Source organism: Danio rerio, chromosome 25 (assembly GCF_052040795.2).
Source record: "Danio rerio strain M-AB ecotype USA chromosome 25, GRCz13ab, whole genome shotgun sequence".
NCBI classification, from domain to species: domain Eukaryota; kingdom Metazoa; phylum Chordata; class Actinopteri; order Cypriniformes; family Danionidae; genus Danio; species Danio rerio.
The window spans coordinates 31,336,688-31,360,000 of NC_141045.1; the positions used below are offsets into that span (position 1 = coordinate 31,336,688).

Consider the following 23,313-nt stretch of genomic DNA (forward strand, 5'->3'; position numbering starts at 1 on the left):
TTAACCACTAAATCAAAAAGTTATGAATTGCCGTGAGATTGCGTTGATATATCTGTGCACGTTGTTCTTTTGCAAAAAGTTCATTTACCCTCAAATTTTTCATTCATTCATTCATTCATTCATTTTCATGTCGGCTTAGTCTCTTTATTAATCCGGGGTCACCACAGCGGAATTAACCACCAACTTATCCAGCAAGTTTTTACGCAGCGAATGCCCTTCCAGCCGCAACCCATCTCTGGGAAACATCCACACACACACTCATACACTAGGGACAATTTAGCCTACCCAATTCACCTGTACCACATGTCTTTGGGTACCAGAGCACCCGGAGGAAACCCACGCGAAGGCAGGGAGAACATGCAAACTCCACACAGAAACACCAACTAAGCCGAGGTTCGAACCAGCGACCCAGCGACCTTTTTGCTGTGAGGCGACAGAACTACTTACTGTGCCACTGCCTCGCCCCTCAAAAAAATTTTTTTATCAAATACCATAACCTTCCTTGCGTCCTTAAAATTACTTTTCTTTACGTCTGGTCACATGTAATGCCTTTCTGTAGGCATGTCTCATTTCTGCCCTGCTTTTGTTCATTCGTCAGTTTTCCTTCATTTTGTTAGCAGCGCCTATCTTCCAAAGATCGAATCATCCAATCAAGGACAAAAACAGGTACCACTCTTTAGTTGTTTTCTTAATTTTGGACCGTTTTAATCAAATGTATGTCACGAATCACCATATTGAAAAAAAAAGACAATCTTAACTTCCCTTTCATGGCAACTTTAAAATCCCAGCTACTTTTGGTAGCTCTATCACCCCCTTCAGTACTGGAGGTGTGTTCCCACCAAAACAACCCAGTGCCAGAATGTGCTTTGAATGTGCTAGCTAAGCATTCATTCATTCATTTTCCTTCGGCTTACTTTTATTCATCAGTGGATCCACCAACTTATCCAGCTTATGTTTTACACAGCGGATGCCCTTCCAGCTGCAACCTAGTACAGGGAAACACTCATACACACTCATTCACATATACACTGACCAATTTTAGCTTATTCAACTCACCTATAGCGCATGTCTTTAGACTGCGGGGAAAACCGGAGCACCCAGAGGAAACCCACGCAAACACGGTGAGGACATGCAAAATTAACACAATAATGCCAACTGACCCAGCAGGGACTCGAACCAGTGACCTTCTTACTGTGAGGCGATTTTGCTAACCACTAAGCCACCATGTCGCAGCTAGCTAAGCATTCATGAGTATATTTCTGCAGCTTAGCTTGTTTTTATGTCATGGTCCTAGAAAGCAGGAGGCGAGCAGAAAGGCGTGAACAAGAAAGAGACCAGGCCTTACAAAAACTGTGCGATCTTACAGGTTCCCAGGTACTATCTTTGTTTGCAAATGCACATTATTGTTATCATTGATTGATATTCAGCACCTTTAAATACATTTATTTTTTTACCAGAGTAAAGAATGTCTTCGAGAAATCCTAAAACAGAAACCTGCCCAGCCCCCTTCAGACCTTGCAATTGATCCCAATACACAAAGGAGGCTGGTCACTGAGCAGGTGCTACACACACAGTAAAACAGCTTTCATCAGGCATGTGTAATACTACTTACTATTTTAATTTCCTGTCTGTGCTTGTTTACATCTGTTTTCTGTACTACAGCTGAAAAGTCTGTTCAGAGAGAGAGAGCAGTGTGGAGAAAGGTCAGTAGTGCACCATTAACACCCTGTCAGTTGTCAGTCAATCTGATTCATTATCTTCCCCCCAAGGCAGGATTATTTTCTCTGCTTCTTATATAAAAACGAGACATCGGGGAAATTCCAGACGCGGAGGCCCCATCACTCTCCCTTCCCCCACTTCTCCAGTTCCTGACTGAAAATCTGTGGAAAAATCAGTAAGGAGGCTCGCCAAATCCACAGTTTTCCCACAGAGCTGGACTACTTTAAACCATTTGCTGCAGGTTGTTTTTTATTCTGCAGGTTAAAGTTTTGACATTTATTTATTTTCTTTTCGGCTTAGTCCCTTTATTAATTTGGGGTCGCCACAGTGGAATGAACCGCCAAGTTTTGACATATTGTATCAATTATATTTAAATGGTGAAATATTTAACTCTACCAAATTTATTTTAAAATCAATAATCAAAAATGTGCTTGAATAATTTTTATATATTTTTATATAATATATTATATAATATAAATATATAGAATATATTTTTAATAATCTAACACCATAATCTACTAAAATAAGGTTATTTTGAAAGAAAAAAACATGATGTAAAATGTGTTTGCTAAAAAGTGTTGGCATATTTTGAGTTTTGATGTTAGTTTTATTGGTCATTTGGCTAGTTTGTTGCAAAAACCTGGCAACCCTGTAAGTAAGTGTTCCACTAAATGGATGGTCAGACACATTGACTGTACACGTTATTGAGTGAGATCAGTCAAGGTGCATCAAACTGCTGTTATCGATCATTGCATGCGACAAACTGAAGCAAATCAATGCAGCTGCAAGTTTCTGAAACCACAAAGGAAAGGATAGTTTTAAGGAGTTTGGAAATTTAGATTATATGTTTGTGTTCTAGATATTTACACAGATTTATTTCTGAGGGGTTTATATATGACATGATATTCAATATAAATCGTTTTTTTTTTATATATCTCATGGATATAGGCAATATATTGGTACATTTAAAGTTTATTTAAAAGATTTACTCATTAAAGAGCCCCTATTATGCATTTTCAAAGGTCATATTTTGGTATTGGGTGTCTCCAACAACAGACAGATATGTATGCAAGGTCAAAAAAATGACAGAGGATTGCGAGTTCAGAAAATCATTTAAATCGGTAAAGGAATAAGCACACGTCGTGTTTTCAATGTGGTTTTGGACGCAATATTTGAATAGCCTATAAAGATTTAGTCTGAGATATACAGTACAAGCACTGATCTATAACAGACAAGTAATTACAAGTCACATGGAGCAACACACGATTAAATACGTAGTTTGCAAACTACAGATAAAGAGGCAACTATTTTAATTACACTTACATGTTATGATCTGGAGAAAGAAGAAACTGGCCCATATGAACTGCCTGTCAAAGTCTGACAAAGTCCCATACTTAACAGTCTCTGCTGCTCCTTCCTTTAATAGCAAACGGCTGACGAGTCCCACGTTGCAGTGCAAGTTATTGTTTAAAAAATCAAAAAATGATTGGAACAAAAACAGCAACAGATTGGTTATACTGTTGTAGTGTTGTGAAAATGAACTTTAACAGTTTATTCCCCACAGCCGAATCTCCATCTGTCAGTGATCGTCATCTTTGTGTCATGATCAGTCTCATGATCCCTCGTACTCCGTTAGTGTCTGAAGGGAAAGGCACGTTCATGTTTTACCGGATCAGGCACTTCATTTGGTGATGTACCCTATTGATGTCGATGCATTTAGACAAAAGATCCGCTTCCAACTCGATTTATTTATTAGACTCTGAGTCAACGATTTCATTATAGAATCAATAGTTTTAAGCACAGTGCACTTTTAGATTTAAACCTCAGCTGGATGTTTTCATTTGCTTAGTGCTGTTACACACTGCATGGAAGCTTATTTTTAAAAACCCATCATAGGCTCTCTTTAAAATGACAGTGTGGTCACCTAAAATCTTTTGGAACAGAGCAATAAGGATACGATTTTTAGGAACAGAAGATAAATTCAAATTTAAATGTAATTCCAAATTACAATTAAATAACACATTTCCCCCATTTGATAGTTTCTCGTGACATATTAATATGGTGTACAAATCTTTCATCTTTGGTTACGTTAAATTAAATTAATTTTAGTTTTGGTTTTGGTTCTAGTCAATGTAATGCACAATTAACTTTTTTGTATTGAATCCTATGGAAAGTGTTCATTTTAAGAGAGATCTGAAAAGGGTGTACTAATTCACAAGGAAACATATCTATGTAGGCCCACTATACTGTCAGACAAGTGGCTAATTCCGACAAAATATTTATGATTTCATTTTATTAATACAATTATTTAAAAAGAGGTGTGCCCCTAAACCTACCCCTCATTGAGGGATGAGCAAATCATAGTAAAATACTAATGCGATTGTACAAAATGGTTGTTGGTGACAGACAGGCTGGTCTGAGTAATTCGGAAACTGCTGATCTACTGAGATTTTCATGAACAACTATCTCTAGGGTTTACAGTGAATGGTCTGAAAAAGAGAAAATATCCAGTGAGAGTCTGTTCTGTGGGTGCAAATGCCTTCTTGATGCCAGAGCTAAGAGAAGAATGGCCAGACTGGTACGAGCTGATATAAAGGCAACTGTAACTCAAATAACCACTTGTTACAACTGAGGTATGCAGAAGAGCTACAGTTCACACAAGCTCACCAAAACTGACCAATAAAACGTTGCCTGGTCTGATGAGTCTCAATTTCTGCTGTGACATTCAGATGGTAGGGTCAGAATTTTTCATCAACAACATGAAAGCATAAATCCATCCTGCCTTGTTTCAACAGTTCAGGCTGGTGGTGGTGGTGTAATGTTTTGGGGGATATTTTCTTGGCACACTTTGGGTCCATTAGTACCAATTGAGCATTGCGTCAACGCCACAGCCCACCTGAGTATTGTTGCTGACCATGTCCATCCCTTCATGACCACAGTGTACCCATCTTCTGATGGCATTCCAGCAGGAAAACACACCATGTCATAAAGCGCAAATCATCTCAGACTGGTTTCTTGAACATGACAATGAGTTCACTGTACTCAAATGACCTCCACAGTCACCAGATCTCAATCCAATAGAGCATGTGGTAGAATGAGGGATTCACATCATGGATGTGCAGCCGACAAATCTGCATTAACTGCATGATGCTATAATGTAAATAAGGAGCAAAATCTGAGAAATATGTCCAGTACCTTGTTGAATGCCATGAAGGCAGAAGCCATGATTAAGGCAGTTCTGAAGACTAAAAGGGATCCAACCCAGTACTAATAAGGTGTACCTAATAATTTGGCCAGTGTGTATATATAAAAGTCAAACTCTTTGTTTCTAAATTGATATAATCGATATAAATCAAGATATTGTTTTTATTCAGGTAGTTTACATTTAACATTTTGTTTACTTTTTTTGTATTTTAGTTTAAGCTTTTGTTAATGATAATAACCTTCCTCCCAACTCTCCCTCAACGGATTAGTGAATGGTGTGAACCCTGGCTCAGGAAGAGGAGTGGGGGTGGGAATACTGGAATTTTCCCAATGTCATAATTCACATTTGACATGTGGCGACGTTAAAACTGTCTTGGAAAAGAAGCTATGAATCAAATCTTATTGACATTTGACAGAAAACATTTATGTATGTGAAATGTGTTCTATTCAGATCTTCAGTGTTCCCAAGAAGACCTTACTTGGCTGATAATTTGGTCCAAAATGCTTCAGATATTAAGGTAAACAAGCACATTTGTCGTTTTTTAGGCCATAAATCGGGATGTCTTTTGATACGGAAATTGATAACAGCTGTGTGACACATTTAGAACTGGAATGCTGTTGACGTGAACCATCAGGGAAGAGAAACGCAGACACCGGAGCAAGATCCCCAACAGAGGGCAGCAAAACCATGTCCATCCCAGATCTCAGACGGAGGATCAGACAGGTCTGCAGGAGGGGTGGAGGATAAACAGCCAATCAGCGTCAAGCATTCCAGCAAGACTGCCCAGGTATGGTGAGAATCTGCGCTGCCGATCTTAGTTTGATAGCATTTTTGATTGGCTTATGGTGCTCTTCTAATTCAAGCTCAACTAAAAATTAATTGATTTTAATCTTTGAGTAAAGTTTAACAGAACAACTCACAAATCACATCATAGACTCTAATTATAGTGTCCTGATCTCACATTTTATGTTAATCAAAGAGCATGCTGGGGTGGAGGGTCACATAAGATGCTTTTAGTTACCTTTTGTTTCTCACAATGCTAATTTGACTTTTTTTTGTTTAAAATCCAATTTTAATCATTTATTTTTGTTGCTTTTTTTGTGACTCAGATATAGAAGATACGGAAGGGTCCACTTGAAGAATGGAGGGGGATCAACTGCTGAAGTGAAGATCATCCATTGTGAAGAAGACAACTTTGCTAAATGCACCTTTATTCCTGTTCTCCTAAGTTGAACTGCACAGCTAAGCTAAGCTAATTTTCTTTGTTGTTTAACTTTCAAGTGACTGCTCCAGCTGTGAGATACAGTTCAGATACAAAACACCAACATGATTTCAGATGAAATTCTACATTTATTAGTTTCTAAAACAATCACTTTTTCATAAATAGATTGTTTGAATCTGATGATATATTATTTACATTATGTGTGGCACGGTGGAAATCGCTGTCACCTCACAGCAAGAAGGTCACTGGTTCGAGGCTAGGTCAGTTCCCACACAGAAAAAACCTATAAAAACACATATGTTTTATTATAGGTTTTGATATAGGTTTTTCATATATGTGCCAAAATTGGGCGTTTTCCTATATTATATTTACATATATACATGTATAATTGCACACATGTTCACCTATATGTTAGTAAAATTATTAAAATCCATAGCTGCTTGACAACATAAATAAAATCTTTTTTTTTTACATTTTATTTATTTAAGAACAATCGAATAGTACAAGAAAAAAAATCTAGCACAAGAACAAAAATAAGGCAAAAACCAACAATTAAGGAAAGAAAACAAAATAATAAAAAAAAAAACGACACACCATTTTGTTACACTTCTTTTCCACTATCTTTATACAAGAAAGAATTTACCTTGTAAATGTTTCAGGAAAACATGTAGACATAGCTTTCCATCTCCTCTCACTTATTTGCCCTAGTTAAATTAGTTAGTTCTTAGTTATTGCCTTGATAATAGAAAATATGAGCTAGGCAAGGCATCATGCATGACAGTTGCCAAAGTGAGCTATATAGGAGACATTTTGTATGTACATATAGGGCTTATGTGTGGATATGAAGAAGCAATACAGGAAACCTACATGACCTGTATATGCACATATATGCACCTCATTTTTTTCCAATTTGTGGCGTATATACACATAAATACAGCATATAGGTTTCATATATGCGCATTCATCCTCATATAGGTTCTTTCCATGTGGGTTGGCATTTCTGTGTAGAGTTTGCATGTTGTCCCCGTGTTCGTGTGGGTTTCCTCCGAGTGCTCCGTTTTCCCCCATAAGTCCAAAGACATGCGCTATAGGTGAATTTGATAAGCTAAATTCTGTAGTGTATGTATGCGAATGAGTGTGTATATGGGTGTTTCCCAGTGTTGGGTTGCAGCTGGAAGGATAGCCACTGCATAAAACATGCTGGATAAGTTGGCAGTTTATTCTGCTCTAGTGACCCCAGATTAATAAAGGGAATAACACAAAAGAAAATAAATGAATGAACAAATTGCATTAAATGTGATATACGAGTAATCTAGATATATTATTTACAGATTAATTTCAAATTTACATGTCAGTTTTGAACTAAAACACAAGTTTTGGCTGCTTATTATAAGATATAACTCAAACTTTTAAAAGTGATTTCAATGTGAGTCAATAGCCCCTTTCACACATACAGAAGGTTGTATGTGTGAACAGGTCCTTTTTGAAAATACCGGTAAATTCGTTCTGGCTATTTTCCAGAAAGAGAAGTTGTAACATTACCGGCAATTTGCCGGAATGCTGCGCTGTGTGAATGCAGAAGGAAGATTGCCGTAATAAGCGCGTGCACGTCTAGAACGTGCTGACGTGAGACGTCTACTTTAGCCAATCACAACAGTCAGACGCATTTACGTCCGCGCGGTTTGTGAGAATAAAAACCTTTGAATATTTTTCCAGACACATTTAGCTGCTAGAAGTTAGTCAGATCAGTTTATATGTTCTTCTTAATGCCAACTGTGTGAATAATCATCAATGAGATGCTTATGATAAGCCGTTGTTTGTTTACCTTCAAGCTTTGCGTGTGCCTGTGAAACAGCCTGTGAGCGCCTGCACACACACATATTATGAACATCTCGACATGCGAAAGTGATCCTGCGAAAGTTGTTCACAATATTGATCATCCACAGAGTTTGTAATTTAGTCAAATGTTTACAAATACAAGCGCAGCCGTTTAAAGCTCATTTGTGGTGAATGATGTCAGAATTTACCGGTATTTTGGAATGGATGTGTGAATGCTCTTTTCCGGAAAATTTCCGTAACGTCCTCGCCTGTGTGAACAGCGCTTTTTTGAATATACCGGTAAAGTCGTTCCGGAAATTTTCCGGATATTTACCGGTATCACTGTGTGAAAGGGGCTATTGTCATCTCCATGAACGTGATGGAAAATGGTGGTGCCATCAAATGCATATTTTATGTTCAGTCTATAGTCATAAAGAGCCGTCACAACTGGAGATATCCATCTGGTTATTCCACATTAAAAAGAAAACAATGCAGAACAGGTTACATCTACATCTTACATAAAACACAGTAAATCTCCTACAGTATTGGAATTCCATAGTAGGGAAAACAAATACCATGGAAGTCAATGGTTACAGGTTTCCATTTTTTTTCTAAATATCTTTCTTTTATCACATTTTTTCCCAGCGATTGGTTGCCGTCCTGCCATTTTTCGCTTGACATTTGCATAAAGTCAGGAAATGGCCAACCTTTCTGATGTTCTCGGTTGCTTTTAATACATTCAGTCCCATAATGTCAACCGACTCCGTTTGGGCATTAAAGGGCACCTATGGTGAAAAATCTACTTTTCAAGCTGTTTAGACAGACATTTTTGTAAGTATAGTGTATAGACCGTCATATTGGGGTGATATAAACACACACTCCTTTTTTTTTTTCAATTTAACAACATAAAAACGGTGGACCAAATTGAGCGGTTTTCAAAGCAACCGCGACTTGATGTAGGAGTGCGGTTCCCCCGCCCACGGAATTGATTGACAGGTACGCGTCACCTAATCCTCAGTTTGTTGTTTCACGTCCGCCATATTTAGCGTGAGTCAAAGCGATGTCACTAAAGGAGCACCTTGCTCTATTTTTAGATGTAAGGCTCATTGTGCTCAACACAAGATCAACATTCACCACATGATTGCTGTAATCTGAATTATTGTTTGTAACTTAAGGTAGGTTTGCAAACATGTGTACTTTTCATTGCGTCTACAGTAAAACTGTAAAAACATTTCTCACAAGTGATCTTCTTCCTGTGATCTTAACTAGGTGCAGCTGGAAAGTGCGAGCGCGTTGCCTCAGGTGCGCGTCTCTCCATTGGAAATAAAATAACGAACTCGCCTGCAGGTCGCACACCAGAAGCACTGTCGCGCCATGCAGCGCCATGCATTTTAGAATTCTAAACATAGGTTTTTATCAGGGTACACACACCGGCGCTTTAAGTTGGCAGCTGTCACAGCCACAATTCGGGACACTTCATGTTTCTGCCGCGCCACAGAGCACCATCTAAATAGTTTCATTTTAAATAACATGCGAATGTGCGTGTCTGAGTGTGCCGTGTCACAGCTCCGGTGTCTCAGTCGAAGTTAATTCAGTGTGCGTGGGTATTAGTCTCTGTGTACAAGCTTGGAACTTTAAAGGGCCATGAAACCCCCTCGTTTCAGCAGGGCGTTTTCACACCTCTACTTTGGAAAAAGCCAAAAAAGTGGGCGTGTCCAGCTCTGTTAAGGGGGAGTGTCGAAGGAGCAAAAGAGGGATGGTGTGGGAGTGTCTATTTGACCACGTGCTGAGTTTCAGAGTCAAAACACATACACACACACAGGGGAGGAAAGTTTGGTTGTGGTGCTAACATGTTTACACTCATGTGGTGCAATAGTTAGTTTGATACGAACAAACTGAATAAACAAAGAGCACTGGTCGCTCACTTACCAAATCTGTAGAGACAGGACAATCCACAGCAACTAAAACCACGTCTTTATTAAGAGGAGGAGAGAAGCGAATCCGGATCTCCGATTGCAGAAGAGAAAAGGTCTCGGGTAAACAGTGTTCCTTAGACACGTAAGTTATTGTTGTCGCATACACTGTAATACGTGATTCCAGCTGCGCTCTTACAGAGAGAAAATAAAAACAAAACTTCACTTCAGCAAATTAGGAAAGCAACACTGCACGCTTGTTTTGCCAACACAATGTGGCGTCTCTGCCGTGACGCCGTCTACACTGTAACATTAATGAATATTAATGAAGTTGCACAATAGAGCACGCTGATTGGGTTTGAACCAAGTCTTACTCATGCATTAATGCAGCACACTGGGAGACGTAATACGGTACACCCAGGTACAGTCACCCAGTCTACACGCTGGAATACACGCTATGATCTCATGGCCGTGACGCAGCTTCAAAAATTAGTTCAAACCGGAAGTACGAATTTGCTCGAAATAACGCAAAAACAACCAATTTTCAGTTTTTAGTGAGATATATGTGTCCTTATAGTGTTTTTAGCAGTGTGGGACACATATACGACTGCTAACAGCTCAAAAAATGTGTTTTGGTGTTTCGTGACCCTTTAAACTAGCACACAGTTGGCTGTAAAACTATACAAAGACACAAATGATTGTGTACTCTCTGCTTGGTCTGTGTCTGTGGCGTACATGTACGGCTGAATGCTGATCCTCTCACTCAGTCTGCCTGTCTGTTGCAATCACACAGAGCGGTTGAGCTCTTGGCTCCACCCCCTTGTTATGTTGGGTGAGAAATCGAAACTAATTTTCATGTGAGGCAACACACCCCTAAAACGGCGAGCTGTGTGCGCGCCCCCAAAATAACACTTTTTAACACATTATAATAAAAACAACTGAACTGTGTGTTGAACTTAGCGTAAACTGGCACACTCAGAAGATTAATTAATATTTAATCACAAAAAGGGGTAAATTATGTGCCCTTTAACACTCAACTTCCATATGAATGAACTGAAAACACTGCGCTGCGTTTCTAACTTGCCAGTGGAAATGCAACGTTACCATTGTCCATTTGTGATTGAATCAATGACAACATATCTTAAAACCAGGTCTGACCAAGGCATGAGCGGCTCTTGTTTTAAAAAATAGCCAGTAACCTTCGGGTATTTTTGTTTGCTTAAAAACTGTTTACTGGCAAAAGAACTTGACACCACTTGGCTACATTTCTCTAAGAGTGCTTTCTCATTTGGTTCAATTGCCTGGACCATGCCCAAGTTTGAGTGTCCCCCCTTAGCCACCTTCTCAATTGGTTTGTGTTCACATTGTCTTTTTCCTCCTGAACCCCTGTAAGCTTGCGTCATCGAGCTGCTGTTTTGTTTACGGCTATTGCTAGGTGACATTCATGAAAGCAAAGTCAAACAGACATCAAAGTGTATGCCCTGACTCAGTCCTGCTTGTCACCAAGGTACAATATGTGACACACACACACACACACACACGAATGAATGTTATGAAAATGATTGTTTGTTGTCGAGTTGGCGGTTCACTTCCGTTATTTGGTACAATTGCATTTATATCAGAAGTGAACCGTACCAGAGTTCACATAACCGTATCCAAGACCACCTTTTCAGGCAGACTTGGGTACAGTTCACGGGTGTGCATCCGAGTTCAGAAGACACGTTCGTACTAGCTAAACGTACAGTACTATGACGTCAAATGAACCCGAGTGTGGACCAAAAGTGCTAGTGTGAAACCACCCTAAAGCATCGTGATACAAGTTGATCATAGAAAACCTTAGATGGGTTTCTCACAGATGGGTTGCGGGTGGAGGGGCATCCGCTGCGTAAAAATGTGCTGGATAAGTTGGCGGTTTATTCCGCTGTGGTGACCCTGGATTAATAAAAGGACTAAGCCGACAAGAAAATGAATGAATGAATAAACCTAGATAAGGACTTGAGCAAGTAACTGATATTAAACACTGCTTTCGGCTCTTTATGGTGTAGGAATTGAGGTGGTTTAAATTCTAGAAAGAATTTGTCCAACATTTGTTGGTCAAGATCTGGGGGTATTCCAGAAAGCAGGTTATGACATACCTAGATAAGTAATATGTAACCAATAACCTTGTCTTTTGTGACCAGTGTTAACATACTGTACTCTGAGTTTACTGAACTTACTCCCCCTGGAGAGATTTTGGAATGGAAATACCTTGAGTAAGCAGGTTTAGGGTTAATCAATCCAGACTTAAGGGTTTAGCGGAATAAAACACATTATGAGAAAGACTGTACGTTTTGCAGCCTTACGCAATCTAAATGTAAACACACTTGCTTAAAAATACCAGCTTTAAGTCTATATAGACTCCAATTCCAAATAAAAATCCATTTTGCTTTCACAGAAATTTAGATATGAATTTCATGCACAAACCCTTTGCTTTGCCTACAAAGACATTCATAGGGATCGAGTCATATAGGGCCAAGTTTTATGATGAATTCAATTTTGGAGATTCATAAAACGTTACAAATTTTGGAGGATCCAGAATATTATTCATTCATTCATTTTCCTACGGCTTCGTCCCTTTATTCATTAGTGGTCGCCACAGCTGAATGAACCGCCAACTTAAACGGCATATGTTTTACACAGTGGAACCCAGTACTGGGAAACATCCATACACAATTATTCAAGCACGTACACTATGGCAAATTTAGTTTATTCAATTCAACTATAGAGCATTTCTTTGGACTGTGAAGGAAACTGGCACAACCGGAGGAAACCTGCACTAACACGGAAACCATGCAAACTCCAAACAGAAATGCCAACTGACCCAGCTGGGAACCAACAGCCTTCTTGCTGTGAGGGGGCAGTGCTAACCACTGAGCCTGTGTCATCCCTCCAGAATATTATTTAACTCTTATTTTGTTCATCTGGAATAAAAAAAAAATGCAAACAGCCCACCTGGCATAGCTTGAGCATAAATAAATCATGGGATTGATTTCAATTTGGGGTGAACAATTCCTTTATTTTACTGCAAATGTCATACAATGAGACTGTAAGGGTTATCCATGGGAATAAATGCTGCACAAGTAAATGACCTCGCGGACTCCAAGCGCAGAGGTCAGAGCATGCCTGAAACAAAAGGGATCGGACTGTCGGCTGAAGGATTGAAGAGGAAGGGGGATTAAACTACAATGTCATTAAAATAGGCTGATCTCTCATGGATCTTGGCTCTCGTAAGACAAGTGTTTAATCCTGAACATTAAAAGCAAACATTTAGGCTTAGTTTATGATGGATAAATCCTCTAGGTTTTACATAACAGCCATGTAAGCCAAACCTGCCGTATATATATTGGTGGTTGTCGTGCTTTCATATCATGACAAATGTATTCATTTATCTGATAGGGGGGATTTGTGATGCAATGCTTTCCTGCACTTTCAGGTCATAAAACTATTTTCTGGGAACTATTTTGCGTTTTATGAGGACAATACGGCATCTTTTGACATTTGAAGCTTTGGTCATTTTTTGTGTGCAGAGTTTTGGTAATGCAGAATATATCACTGGAAAAGGATAGTAATGTGTTAGGTGGCTTGAAGAGGAGATTAAGAATTAAAGTGACTTTTTTAATGTGAAATGTTTTTGGAAATCAGTCACAGAATAAATTCATCCCACGTAAGTCTATTACAAAAAGTCATGACTCAAACACTGCTTCAGATATGATTACCTTGCCATTTTTTCAGTACCACCCAAACAGAAAAATGTAATTCTGTCAATGACCCTCATCATCTTTCGGAGTTGTCTTCCAAATTCACAATTTGCTTATGTGATTCCTCAGAGACTGCCAGGTAGAAGTCTTCTGTGATGTCTGCACAAGTACAGCCTCAGTGGAAGGGCACAATGATGATATATTCAGGCTTGCGTGATACCTTCCACATTTGGGGTGGAACATCTTTGAAGAGTCTGGAAGTATAACCATCCCTGCTCCTGGAGGTCTTCCCTTCAGGAGAATTCAGTTACTGAACATTTTGATTTACGGTTTAGGTGTGGGTGGGAGCCTTCCCAAAGCACAGGGTATAGAATTTAAAGGCAGAAGTCTTCAACCCAGTTCTTATGGGTCAGTGATTTGCAGATGACTTATGGACTAGTTCCAATTTGATCTTTTTTTCTGTCATTTCTGAACTGTTCTCTACACTTAATCAGGTAGAACAAATGTTTTAGGGTAAGAGATGAACTCAGTAGGACACTGGCTCTCCAGGGTTGAAACTTGTTCAGCCAACTGTCGAAATTTCAGCTTAAGGATACCCTTTTTAAGAAGTTAAAAACAATGTGTTTCACCTGGGGTCTTATTGGCAAGACAGCAGTGTTAGCATATTTTAAGTAAATGGACCAGAGTCTGGTTCTTCGTCAACTTTAAGAGCTGAGCAAGTGACTTTAAGGAACATCCATGTTCCTATCCAGTTAAGGTGGACTTTGCTAAATAAAAAAATAAGCCATTTTTGTTATCTGAAAAAATTACATGTAGGCATTTCAGATGGCTGGATTGATATTTAAAACATTCTAGTTTTGTAGCAAGTGCTATGAAGTGACCCTCTTGGTTTTGTCCACAACTGGCCTTAATTCTCTAACACAGTTGACAGGCCTGTCCAGTGTCCAGTCTAAACGACTGCAGCAGACTTCCAGTTCCTCAAATAGAGATGTCTTTGGATTATTCTGTTTGCAGACTGCTAGTCTGAGTATGCAACTCTTAAGCCCTTCTAGAGATCCGACACTGACCACCAACGTTTTATAGAGTCCAGAGCTAAGGTTGTAATCTTGGGCAGATAAAGTCAGAGGTCCAGGGCAAAGTGGGGGTAGTCTGATCTGGATGATCATTTCTTCTAGGCAGTGAACGACACTGGTTATACTAACTGAGGATATAGTGAGTGTGTTCTGCATTGAAGAGAAAGTCAGGGTGAAGTGCAAAAAGGGATCTGAAGTCTCGCTGTAAACATTCGAACCATAGTTAGAAAATAAAGGTTCTTCCTGAAGTAGGCCTTGTGTCTGAAGTGGAGAAAGAGTGCAGGGTGATCGTGGGTTGGGGGTAGTGAGCCTTCTATGTTCACTGAATGAGTAATTATCCCCAGTCACAGCGCAGTGCCGTTCCACAACCTTCCGTGTTTTCGAAAGAAGACCAAGTCTTGGTAAAGAGGGAAGAGAAGATCGGCCTCTGCTCATGGGCTTGTAGAGAGATGTGGCAACTGTTGGAGAACTGAGCCGTCTCATTTGGAAGCAAGACTTCTGCTTGTTAACCTCTGAGAAAACAGTGAATTCTTCATCTGATGGCGTAGAGCTCTCGAAAGTACATGGATAGTCTAGAACCTCTCCATCCAGCTCCTCATACTGCAATTTGGTAAATGTGGTTCCAGATGAAGGAGAGGGACTCAATGAGACAGTTACTTCATCAACAGAATCAGGGGGACGGGATGTCCTCACAGCCTTTTTGTTTTCAGGTGGTTTCTCTCTGGTCTTTAACCAACAAATGATGCAGCCCAGGAAAAGAGAACAACACAGGACCACCAAACCAACACTCAGCAGAATCTGCAGGTGGACTGAATAGACAAAGGCTGGTTAGAACAGCTTTTTAATCCGTAGCTATCATTGTAAATGATGGAACAACTGTTAAGTCATAATCCACAAACAAAGGAAACAATTTAATCCGCATAAAGTCAGCATCAGTAACCAAACAGTAAAAAACAGACATGAACTGCTGAACTTAAACATGAAATCTAAATGATCAAAATAATTTATTAGACAAAATGGACAACTACTTGTCCATAGTAAAACATCTCTATTTATATATCTTGGGCGGAGGTTGGGTCTACAATACCTTCAAGTTGCTTTGTGAAGAGCACCTGAACCAGAAGCCAGAAAAACAAGAGGACAATGATTCCTTCGATCATTCCCTTACATCCAAACAGTAGCACAGACTGCCACAGAGGTTGTCCAGAGTTCTCCTCTTCTTCAGTAGCCATGTTGACCAAGAAAAGTCACAGCTGTCACTTCATCTTCACCTTCTGAAGTAACATGATTTATCTTTACAGAGGCACCTTCAGAACAGCGAACTACTTTCCATACAACATCTCATCTGTAAGCATCTCTAGGGTTGAATAATAAACAGGAACGTGCACTGGTTTCTTTCAAACATTCTGTCAAGATACTCACATCTTCAAGTCACAACTGATTTAGCTACATTTGTCACAATGCTTGAAGATGAATCTCAGCTAGTTTCCAAAGGTACAGGAGCTGGACCAGCACGCACAATATCATCCATCAAGTTCATCAAGGAATATCCTGTATGATTCAAATCCAAATTGTCATTCAGTCAAAATCAAAATCCCACTGATGGTATCCCTCCTGTGGTATTTCCTCTCATACATCTGTCTTTTAGTTACATTCAGGGCAGTAATCCGCTCCACTGGCTCCCTTAACGAGAGGCTGAGATGAGTTTAGAGAGGTGGTCCTGCTCAGAATGGGGGCGGGACACATCAGAGATGGGATAGGCACTATACTGGAGACAGGTCAAGGACAACCATGCCATGTGTCCAACACTGTGCCTATTAAAAGGGCATCATCGGAACAATCCCAGCCCAACAAAACAACATCTGCCACATCAAGTTCTGCATGTAATTAAAATGCTAATGTGAATCATTGCTTAAGCAGATATGCATAAATTTCATTATGGCGTGCACTTCCACTCATCAAAGTCTTTAATGAGGATTATAAGGGCGGATCTATGAAATCGGATTCAATTAGACTGAGCTGCGGACACAACCATCAGACATTAAAAGCAAAAAAATAAAATAAATAAAATTTGCACTGCCTCCTGGTGTCTAATGACATGAACTGCAAAACACTATATAAGTTAGACATCAACTGCTGGCTAAATAGCTCTCAACATGTTTGTTGTTCATTTACAAGAAGATTTGCCAATAATAGGTATATGTCTGGAGTAAAATATTCAATATTTATATTCATGTCAACTGCTAATGTAATTTCCCAAATACTTCTTCTGCCTTTACATGCATATAAACTTAAAAGTCCGACTGTTTTCGGGATGTTTCGGTATCTTTCTGAACTTTGATGTCTTGCTTCTCTTGCCATCTATGGAGGCTCAGAGAGCTCTGAGATTTCATTCAAAAACCTTTTAACCTTTGTGTTCTGAAATTGAACAGAGGTATGAGGGGTTTGAAACAACATGATGGTTAGTTATCAATGACGGAATGCTCATTTTTTGGCGAGTTAACAACTTAATTACCTCCCAATCTTGATCCCTGGTTTATTATCACTCTTTGCAGCTTTAACTTCAACTCTTTTGGGAAGGCTTCCCACAAGGTTTAGGGCAGGGCTGCTCAACCGTGTTCCTTGAGATCTACCTTCCTGCAAAGCTCAGCTCCCACCCTGATCAAACACACCTGAAACAATTAATTAGGACCTGAACAGCACTTGATAATTACAGGCAGGTGTGTTTGAAATGGGTAGCAACTGAAATCTGCAAGAAGGTCGATCTCCAGGAACAGGGTTGAGCACCCCTGGTTTAGGGCAAGGGTCACCAAACTCAGTACTGGAGGGCCGATGTCCTGCAGATTTTAGCTCCAACCCTAATCAAACACACCTGAACAAGCTAATTAAGGTCTTACTAGATTAGGGGTGGCCAAACTTGGTCCTGGAGGGCCGGTGTCCTGCTGAGTTTAGCTCCAACTTTCTTTAACACACTTCCCTGGAAGTTTCTAGTATACCTGGAAAGGGCTTAATTAGCTGGTTCAGGTGTGTTTGATTAGGGTTGGAGCTAAACTCTCCAGGACACCGGCACTTCAGGACCGAGTTTGGACACCCCTGTACTAGATATACTTGAAACACCCAGGCAGGTGTGTTAAGGCAAGCTGGAGCTAAACCTTGCAGGGACACCGGCCCTCCAGGACTGAGATTGGTGACCCCTGGTTTAGGGAGTTTTTGACCAATCTTCTAAAATTGCTTTTGTGAGGTTGAATACTGATAATGCACAGGTGTCAAACTCAGTTCCAAAAGGGCCGCAGTTCTGCACAGTTTAGTTCCAACCCTAATTAAACACACCTGATCAAACTAATTGAGTCCTTCAGGCTTGTTTGAAACCTACAGGTAAGTGTGTTGGAACTAAACTGTGCAGGGCTTCGGCCCTCCAGGAATTGAGTTTGACACCCCTGTGATAATGGATGTGAAGACTCTCAGTCTCCACTCATATTCACCCTAAAGATGTTCAATTCAACCTGCAGCTTGTCTTATCACCTTGCATTTTGCATTACTGCATTCATATCTTAACAGGAAGGCACAACTGCCAAATTCCCACAGATTCAGGAGCATGAACTCCAAACTATCTTGGCATGTTGAAGTTGGGTTACTAGGAGGGCAAGCTCAATTCTAACCACTGAAAAAACAACCCCAAGCCACAATTCCCTCCTCCACCAAATTTTAAACTGGGCACAATGCAGCCAGGCAAGTACTGTTATAACGATACCACCAAATCCAGACTCGTTCATCATCTTTCCAGAAAACACATCTCCATTGTTCTACGGCAGGGGTGCTCAACCCTATTCCTGGAGATCGACCTTGCTGCAGATTTCAGTTGCTACCCATTTCAAACACACCTGCCTGTAATTATCAAGTGCTGTTCAGGTCCTAATTAATTGGTTCAGGTGTGTTTGATTAGGGTGGGAGCTGAGCTTTGCTGGAAGGTGGATCTCCAGGAACAGGGTTGAGCAGCCCTGATCTAGAGTCCAGTGTTGGCTTGCTTTACACCACCGCATATGATACTTTGCAATACAGTGATGTAAGGCTTGGACGTAGCTGCTCGCCCATTTAAAACCATTCCATGAAGATTTCTACGTACTGTTCTTGAGTTAATCTGAAGGCCCCAGGAAGTTTGGAGAGCTGTAGCTACTGAGGTCTGCAGTGTTAGAAAATTAGCTCCAGTTGCCAGATTACCACCAATATTTGTGAGGTATCCAAATCAAGGATCTTTTATTAATAAACTCACTTGCATTCTTATTTTGTACTTCAGATATGTAACTCATGAAAATGTCTTAATCTTAAAGGTGTAATGAAAAGGAGGATTGTCCTTTATTCCAGTATCATGATGACGTACATCGAATTAAATGATTTATGTCAAAAATGTAGGGCGGTGCATGATTTAATCCTTTTGAAAACGCTTGGATTGCTGGAACTAAGGCATGGCTAACAAAAGAGGAAGATTTGAATGCCAGTTGGCACGCAAAGAATCACCATTGAATATTATCAGATGCCTGATGATAAGAACGGGGAGCTACATTTTACAGATCTGTACTGATTGCCCACCCTAACGGCACTGCATGAGACCAGAAGTGAAGGTGTTTCAAGAGTTCACACTTAGCTGATGATTGATAAAGTAAATGTGAATGCCGTCCTGGGAGAGAGCCTTGAGCTCAGAGGATCTACAAGCCCAGGGGTCCCTCCTGTTTAGTAAGGGAAGGGAGCCTGAGCTCAGGTAGGTCTTGAGAACTTCCCTGTTTTTAAAGTAAGGAGCTGGGGTAGATGGGGGGGGGAATAAGGTAAGGAAAACGGAGTATTTATGTGCATTGGGATTCATCTGATTGGTTAGCCATGTAATGTGAGGCCAGCCGTGGTCAATCATAAGCATGTGATCCTCCCAAAATTTGTTTATATAAAATTTCACTTCAAGGGAGGACGAATGACTGTGTTTTGTTTAAAGAAGGGATGTCAAAGTCGATTCCTGGAGGGCCGCAGACCGACACAGTTTAGTTCCAAGCCTGCTCCAACACACTGAAGCTGCGGTCACAATAGAGCTTGTGTGTGCGAAATTCTTTCGTATGGCACTGCGAAAATAATAAGCAAGATTATTAGACATTAAAAATAGCGAGCGATTGCTCCATGTTTTAAATTTCTGTCCAGAGAGGTCATGTTTTGATCCTCGGTTGGTCATACACAGTCAAATGATGCGTTTTTGCAGGTCAGAGTTCACTTAGCTTGAACTTTGCACCGCAGCGAACTGCAAAACTGAAAAAAAAAATAAAGGTCTGGCATGCGTATGAATGGAAGTCTATTGGGGAGAAAAGTAAAGTGTGACTGCAGCTTTACCTGTAGCTTTCAAACAAGCCTGATGGACTAGATTAGTCTGATCAGGTGTGTTTAATTAAGGCTGGAACTAAACTGTGCAAGGCTGCGTCCCTCCAGGAATCGAGTTTCACATCCCTGGATTAAAGGTTAGGGTTGACATGGTGGCTCACTGGTTAACACTGTCGCCTCACAGCAAGAAGGTCACTATTTCGAGTCCGGGGAGTACCAGGGGGGGATATTTGGCATTTCTGTGTGGAGTTAGCATGTTCTCCAATGGGCTTCCTCCGGGTGCTCTGGTTTCCCCCACAGTCCAAAGATATGCGCTATAGGTGAACTAAATAAGCTAAATTGGCCGTAGTTTATGAGTGTGTATGGATGTTTCCCAGTACTAGATTGCAGCTGAAAAGGTATCGGCTGCGTAAAACATTTGCTAGAAATGTTGGCGGTTCATTCCGCTGTGGCAAACCCTGATGAATAAAAGGACTATGCTGAAGCAAAATGAATTAAAAGATTATGAGGACTTTTTGACAAACTGATGAAGTGCACAGATCCATTGTTTATAACAGGGGTGTCCAAACTCAGTCCTGGAGGGCCGGTGTCTTGGAGAGTTTAGCTCCAACCCTAATCAAACACACCAGAAGTAGCTAATCAAGCTCTTACTAGATATACTAGAAACTTCCTGGCAGGTGTGTTGAAGCAAATAGAAGCTAAACTCTGCAGAACTATACTAACAAATACTAAAATAAACAAATACTACTAATATACTAACAAATACTAAAATAAAAACCGTTCATTTTGATTTGGTGCAAACTTTAAAAGAACGGTTCTTGCACTTCTGCATAGAACAGGACAAATTCACACATGACCAAGTATGACCTAAAATGTAGGGCAATGGTTAATGATCCCCAACGTGCACACAGAGCAAGAAATAAAGCACAGAAAAGACCTTTGCATCAGATCAGACTTTAATTTCGTTGTGTAAAGTTGCATGTGTCTATACAGTAAGGTCATCAGAGAGGATAACAAACACATGGTCTTTGGTTCTTAGCTATGCAGAAATCTGAAGAATATAGAACGTAAAACCGAAGAAACTAATAAATGTCTGAATCCCAGCAGGTCCCAGGGTCAAGCAAAACGCAGGATTATAAACGGCTAAAATGTACAGTTGATGAGGCTACGTCGGCAAGACTACACCAACATAACCAAGCCAACGAGCCTCCATTGCTACTGGAAGACAGTTTCTGCACTAATCAATACATCATGGATATGAGATCTAACTCTTCATACGACAATCTCATCTCGCACTGCTGTATTAACGCTATTCTGCCTTTTCTGAGGTATTTTGCTAATTCTTTACCTGAGTGATTTCTTTCGCTTGAAAAGACAGCCAGCAGTACACGTCTGAGGTAATTCTGTGTTGTACTGCAAGTAGTTGAACTACATCCGAGGTAAATCCTAAGTGAGGTAGCTATTTCAGTCCCACGGCGACCGAGTTACGTCTAGTGTCATTCGTTTCAGGAGCGAGACTGCATCTAGGTTCTGAAGATTAAAAGTTATGAAGAAAAAAAATTCCTGAGAAACTCGCTTTCCAATATGGAAAGATATGTGAGGTCTGAAGTTCAACAACTAAAAATACAAAATGAAAAAAAAGCCATCCAATCTTCGTTTGATTCGAATGTTATCCTGCTTTTTTCCGTGACCTGGTTTGTTTTAAAGAATGGTACATTACTACGGCTCTTATTTCATCACGAGCCTGTACATGATCGTCCGACGCACAGAAATGATTGACGTGCGACACGAACCCTTCGCGTCCACAATAATTTCCTTTCAACCATACATTGTCTTGTGTCTGAGGTAGAGAAAAATCTTTCAACCAAACTGTTGCCTGTAAATATGTCTAAATAATAATAATAAACAAACAAAAAGAAACTCTCAGCTGTGTAAAATGCAATTTCAAACTCAAAAACTCTTTCAAATCTTATTAATATTTCTGTATCTAGTAGCTAAAAAACAAATGGAAAATAGAAAACAAATAAAATCAAGTAAATACAATAATAATAATAAAAAAAAAATTATAATCTGACCCCTTTTCTAACCAAACCACCTTTCCAACACTTGACGGGGATTGAAGCCTGAAGTTTTTTTAAACCAAAAACAAAACAAAACAATAACACAGCAGTATCATAATCGATCCTGAGTCTTTTAAATTCACTGCAGATGAGGTAAATTCAGCAAACTTTAAATAAGAGAATTAATAGACAGCAAAAGCCAGAGAGAGAGAAAGAGAGAGAGAACGAAAGAAAGACTGTCAACCACAACCTCCTCACAAAAATGTGACTTTGGCAGAAGTAGATTTGATCATGCCACGGTTAGCTTCACAGATCTTTAGTGAGTGAATGACTATGGGTGCGTGATTAAAGGCATGATTAAACCCACACTCACGACAGCACTGAGATTAAGACAGCTGAGGTATTTTGTTGAATCGAACATCTCTAAAAACCTGAGAAAAAACATCATGTAGAAAAGAGCCGGTGGGGTCCGTGACGAGCTTGAACAGCTGAGGAGTTTGTAAAAGTGTCTGTGTGTGTGGTCCCTCCTTTTGGCTGGAAGGAAAACACAGCTGCGCGCTTGTGCTGGAGGCAGATTGTGATTCATCAAACCACCTCTAGAGGGCAGAACGGCTCATGCGCTCCACTGGAAATGACAGTAGTTTTGGGCTGGACTGGCAGGGTTGTTTTTGGTAACAGGTTTTGGGAGGTGTTGGTGCTGGTTAGGGTGACCCGCCTGTGGCTGGATCCACAGAGTCAGGACCCTTTGAGGAGGAAGAGGAGGATGAAGAGGCCACGCCGGGACTGAGGGTGGAAGTGTGGCCTGGGAACATGGCGGTGACTGCGGTGGGAACGGATCCAGACTTCTGAGCATACAAGGAGCCTGTGTACAATATGAAGGAATGCATTTATTTATTTATTTAATTCATACACACTGTAAAACCCAAAAACTTAAGGTAACTCAAACCATTTGAGGAAACCGATTGTAACAAACCATTGAAGTTCTAAAACTAATCCTAATGAGTACTGTCAACTTAATCCAGTTAAGTAAATGAAGCAATTTGAGCACAGTTGAACCAAATAAATGAGAACTTAAACCAACCGAGTACTGTAAAACCCAATAAGTTAAAGGCAACTCAAATCGATTGAGGAAACCGATTGCTACAAACCATTTAAGTTAAAAAACTAATCTATAAGAGTTCTGTGAACTTACTCTATTGAAGGAGGTATTT

General features: G+C 40.1%; 3 protein-coding genes across 11 annotated transcripts in view; 1 reads left to right on the plus strand and 2 right to left on the minus strand.

The window, feature by feature from the left end:
• Positions 1–7,403, plus strand: part of LOC110438396 (uncharacterized) — a 38,635-nt gene extending 31,232 nt beyond the window's left edge. For 3 of the 8 annotated variants that reach the window (XM_087312436.1, XM_087312437.1, XM_087312435.1), the window contains exons 17-22: positions 1,295–1,374; positions 1,458–1,559; positions 1,663–1,703; positions 5,375–5,441; positions 5,529–5,711; positions 6,034–7,403. In XM_087312436.1, the coding sequence (XP_087168562.1) occupies positions 1,295–1,374; positions 1,458–1,559; positions 1,663–1,703; positions 5,375–5,441; positions 5,529–5,711; positions 6,034–6,039 (479 nt within the window). In that variant the 3' untranslated portion in view covers positions 6,040–7,403. Of the gene's footprint in view, positions 1–1,294; positions 1,375–1,457; positions 1,593–1,662; positions 1,704–1,769; positions 2,100–5,374; positions 5,442–5,528; positions 5,712–6,033 lie in introns of those variants that run through there. The other 5 variants (XR_015526579.1, XR_015526581.1, XR_015526580.1 and 2 more) reach the window with 5 other exon arrangements.
• A 5,508-nt stretch (positions 7,404–12,911) lies between these two features.
• syt18b (synaptotagmin XVIIIb) lies at positions 12,912–17,632 on the minus strand. Its single transcript, XM_087312477.1, has 4 exons — positions 17,585–17,632; positions 17,203–17,359; positions 15,775–17,105; positions 12,912–15,496 (listed from the first exon to the last, which is right to left on the minus strand). The coding sequence occupies exons 3-4, from the start codon at positions 15,917–15,919 to the stop codon at positions 14,484–14,486; spliced, it is 1,158 nt and encodes a 385-aa protein (XP_087168603.1). The 5' UTR covers positions 15,920–17,105; positions 17,203–17,359; positions 17,585–17,632; the 3' UTR covers positions 12,912–14,483.
• A 3,348-nt stretch (positions 17,633–20,980) lies between these two features.
• The window catches only part of arid3b (AT-rich interaction domain 3B), an 84,617-nt gene continuing 82,284 nt past the window's right edge, over positions 20,981–23,313 (minus strand). For both annotated transcript variants that reach the window (NM_001083002.3, XM_087311097.1), the window contains 1 exon segment: positions 20,981–22,964. In NM_001083002.3, coding sequence (NP_001076471.2) covers positions 22,804–22,964 — 161 coding nt within the window. In that variant the 3' untranslated portion in view covers positions 20,981–22,803.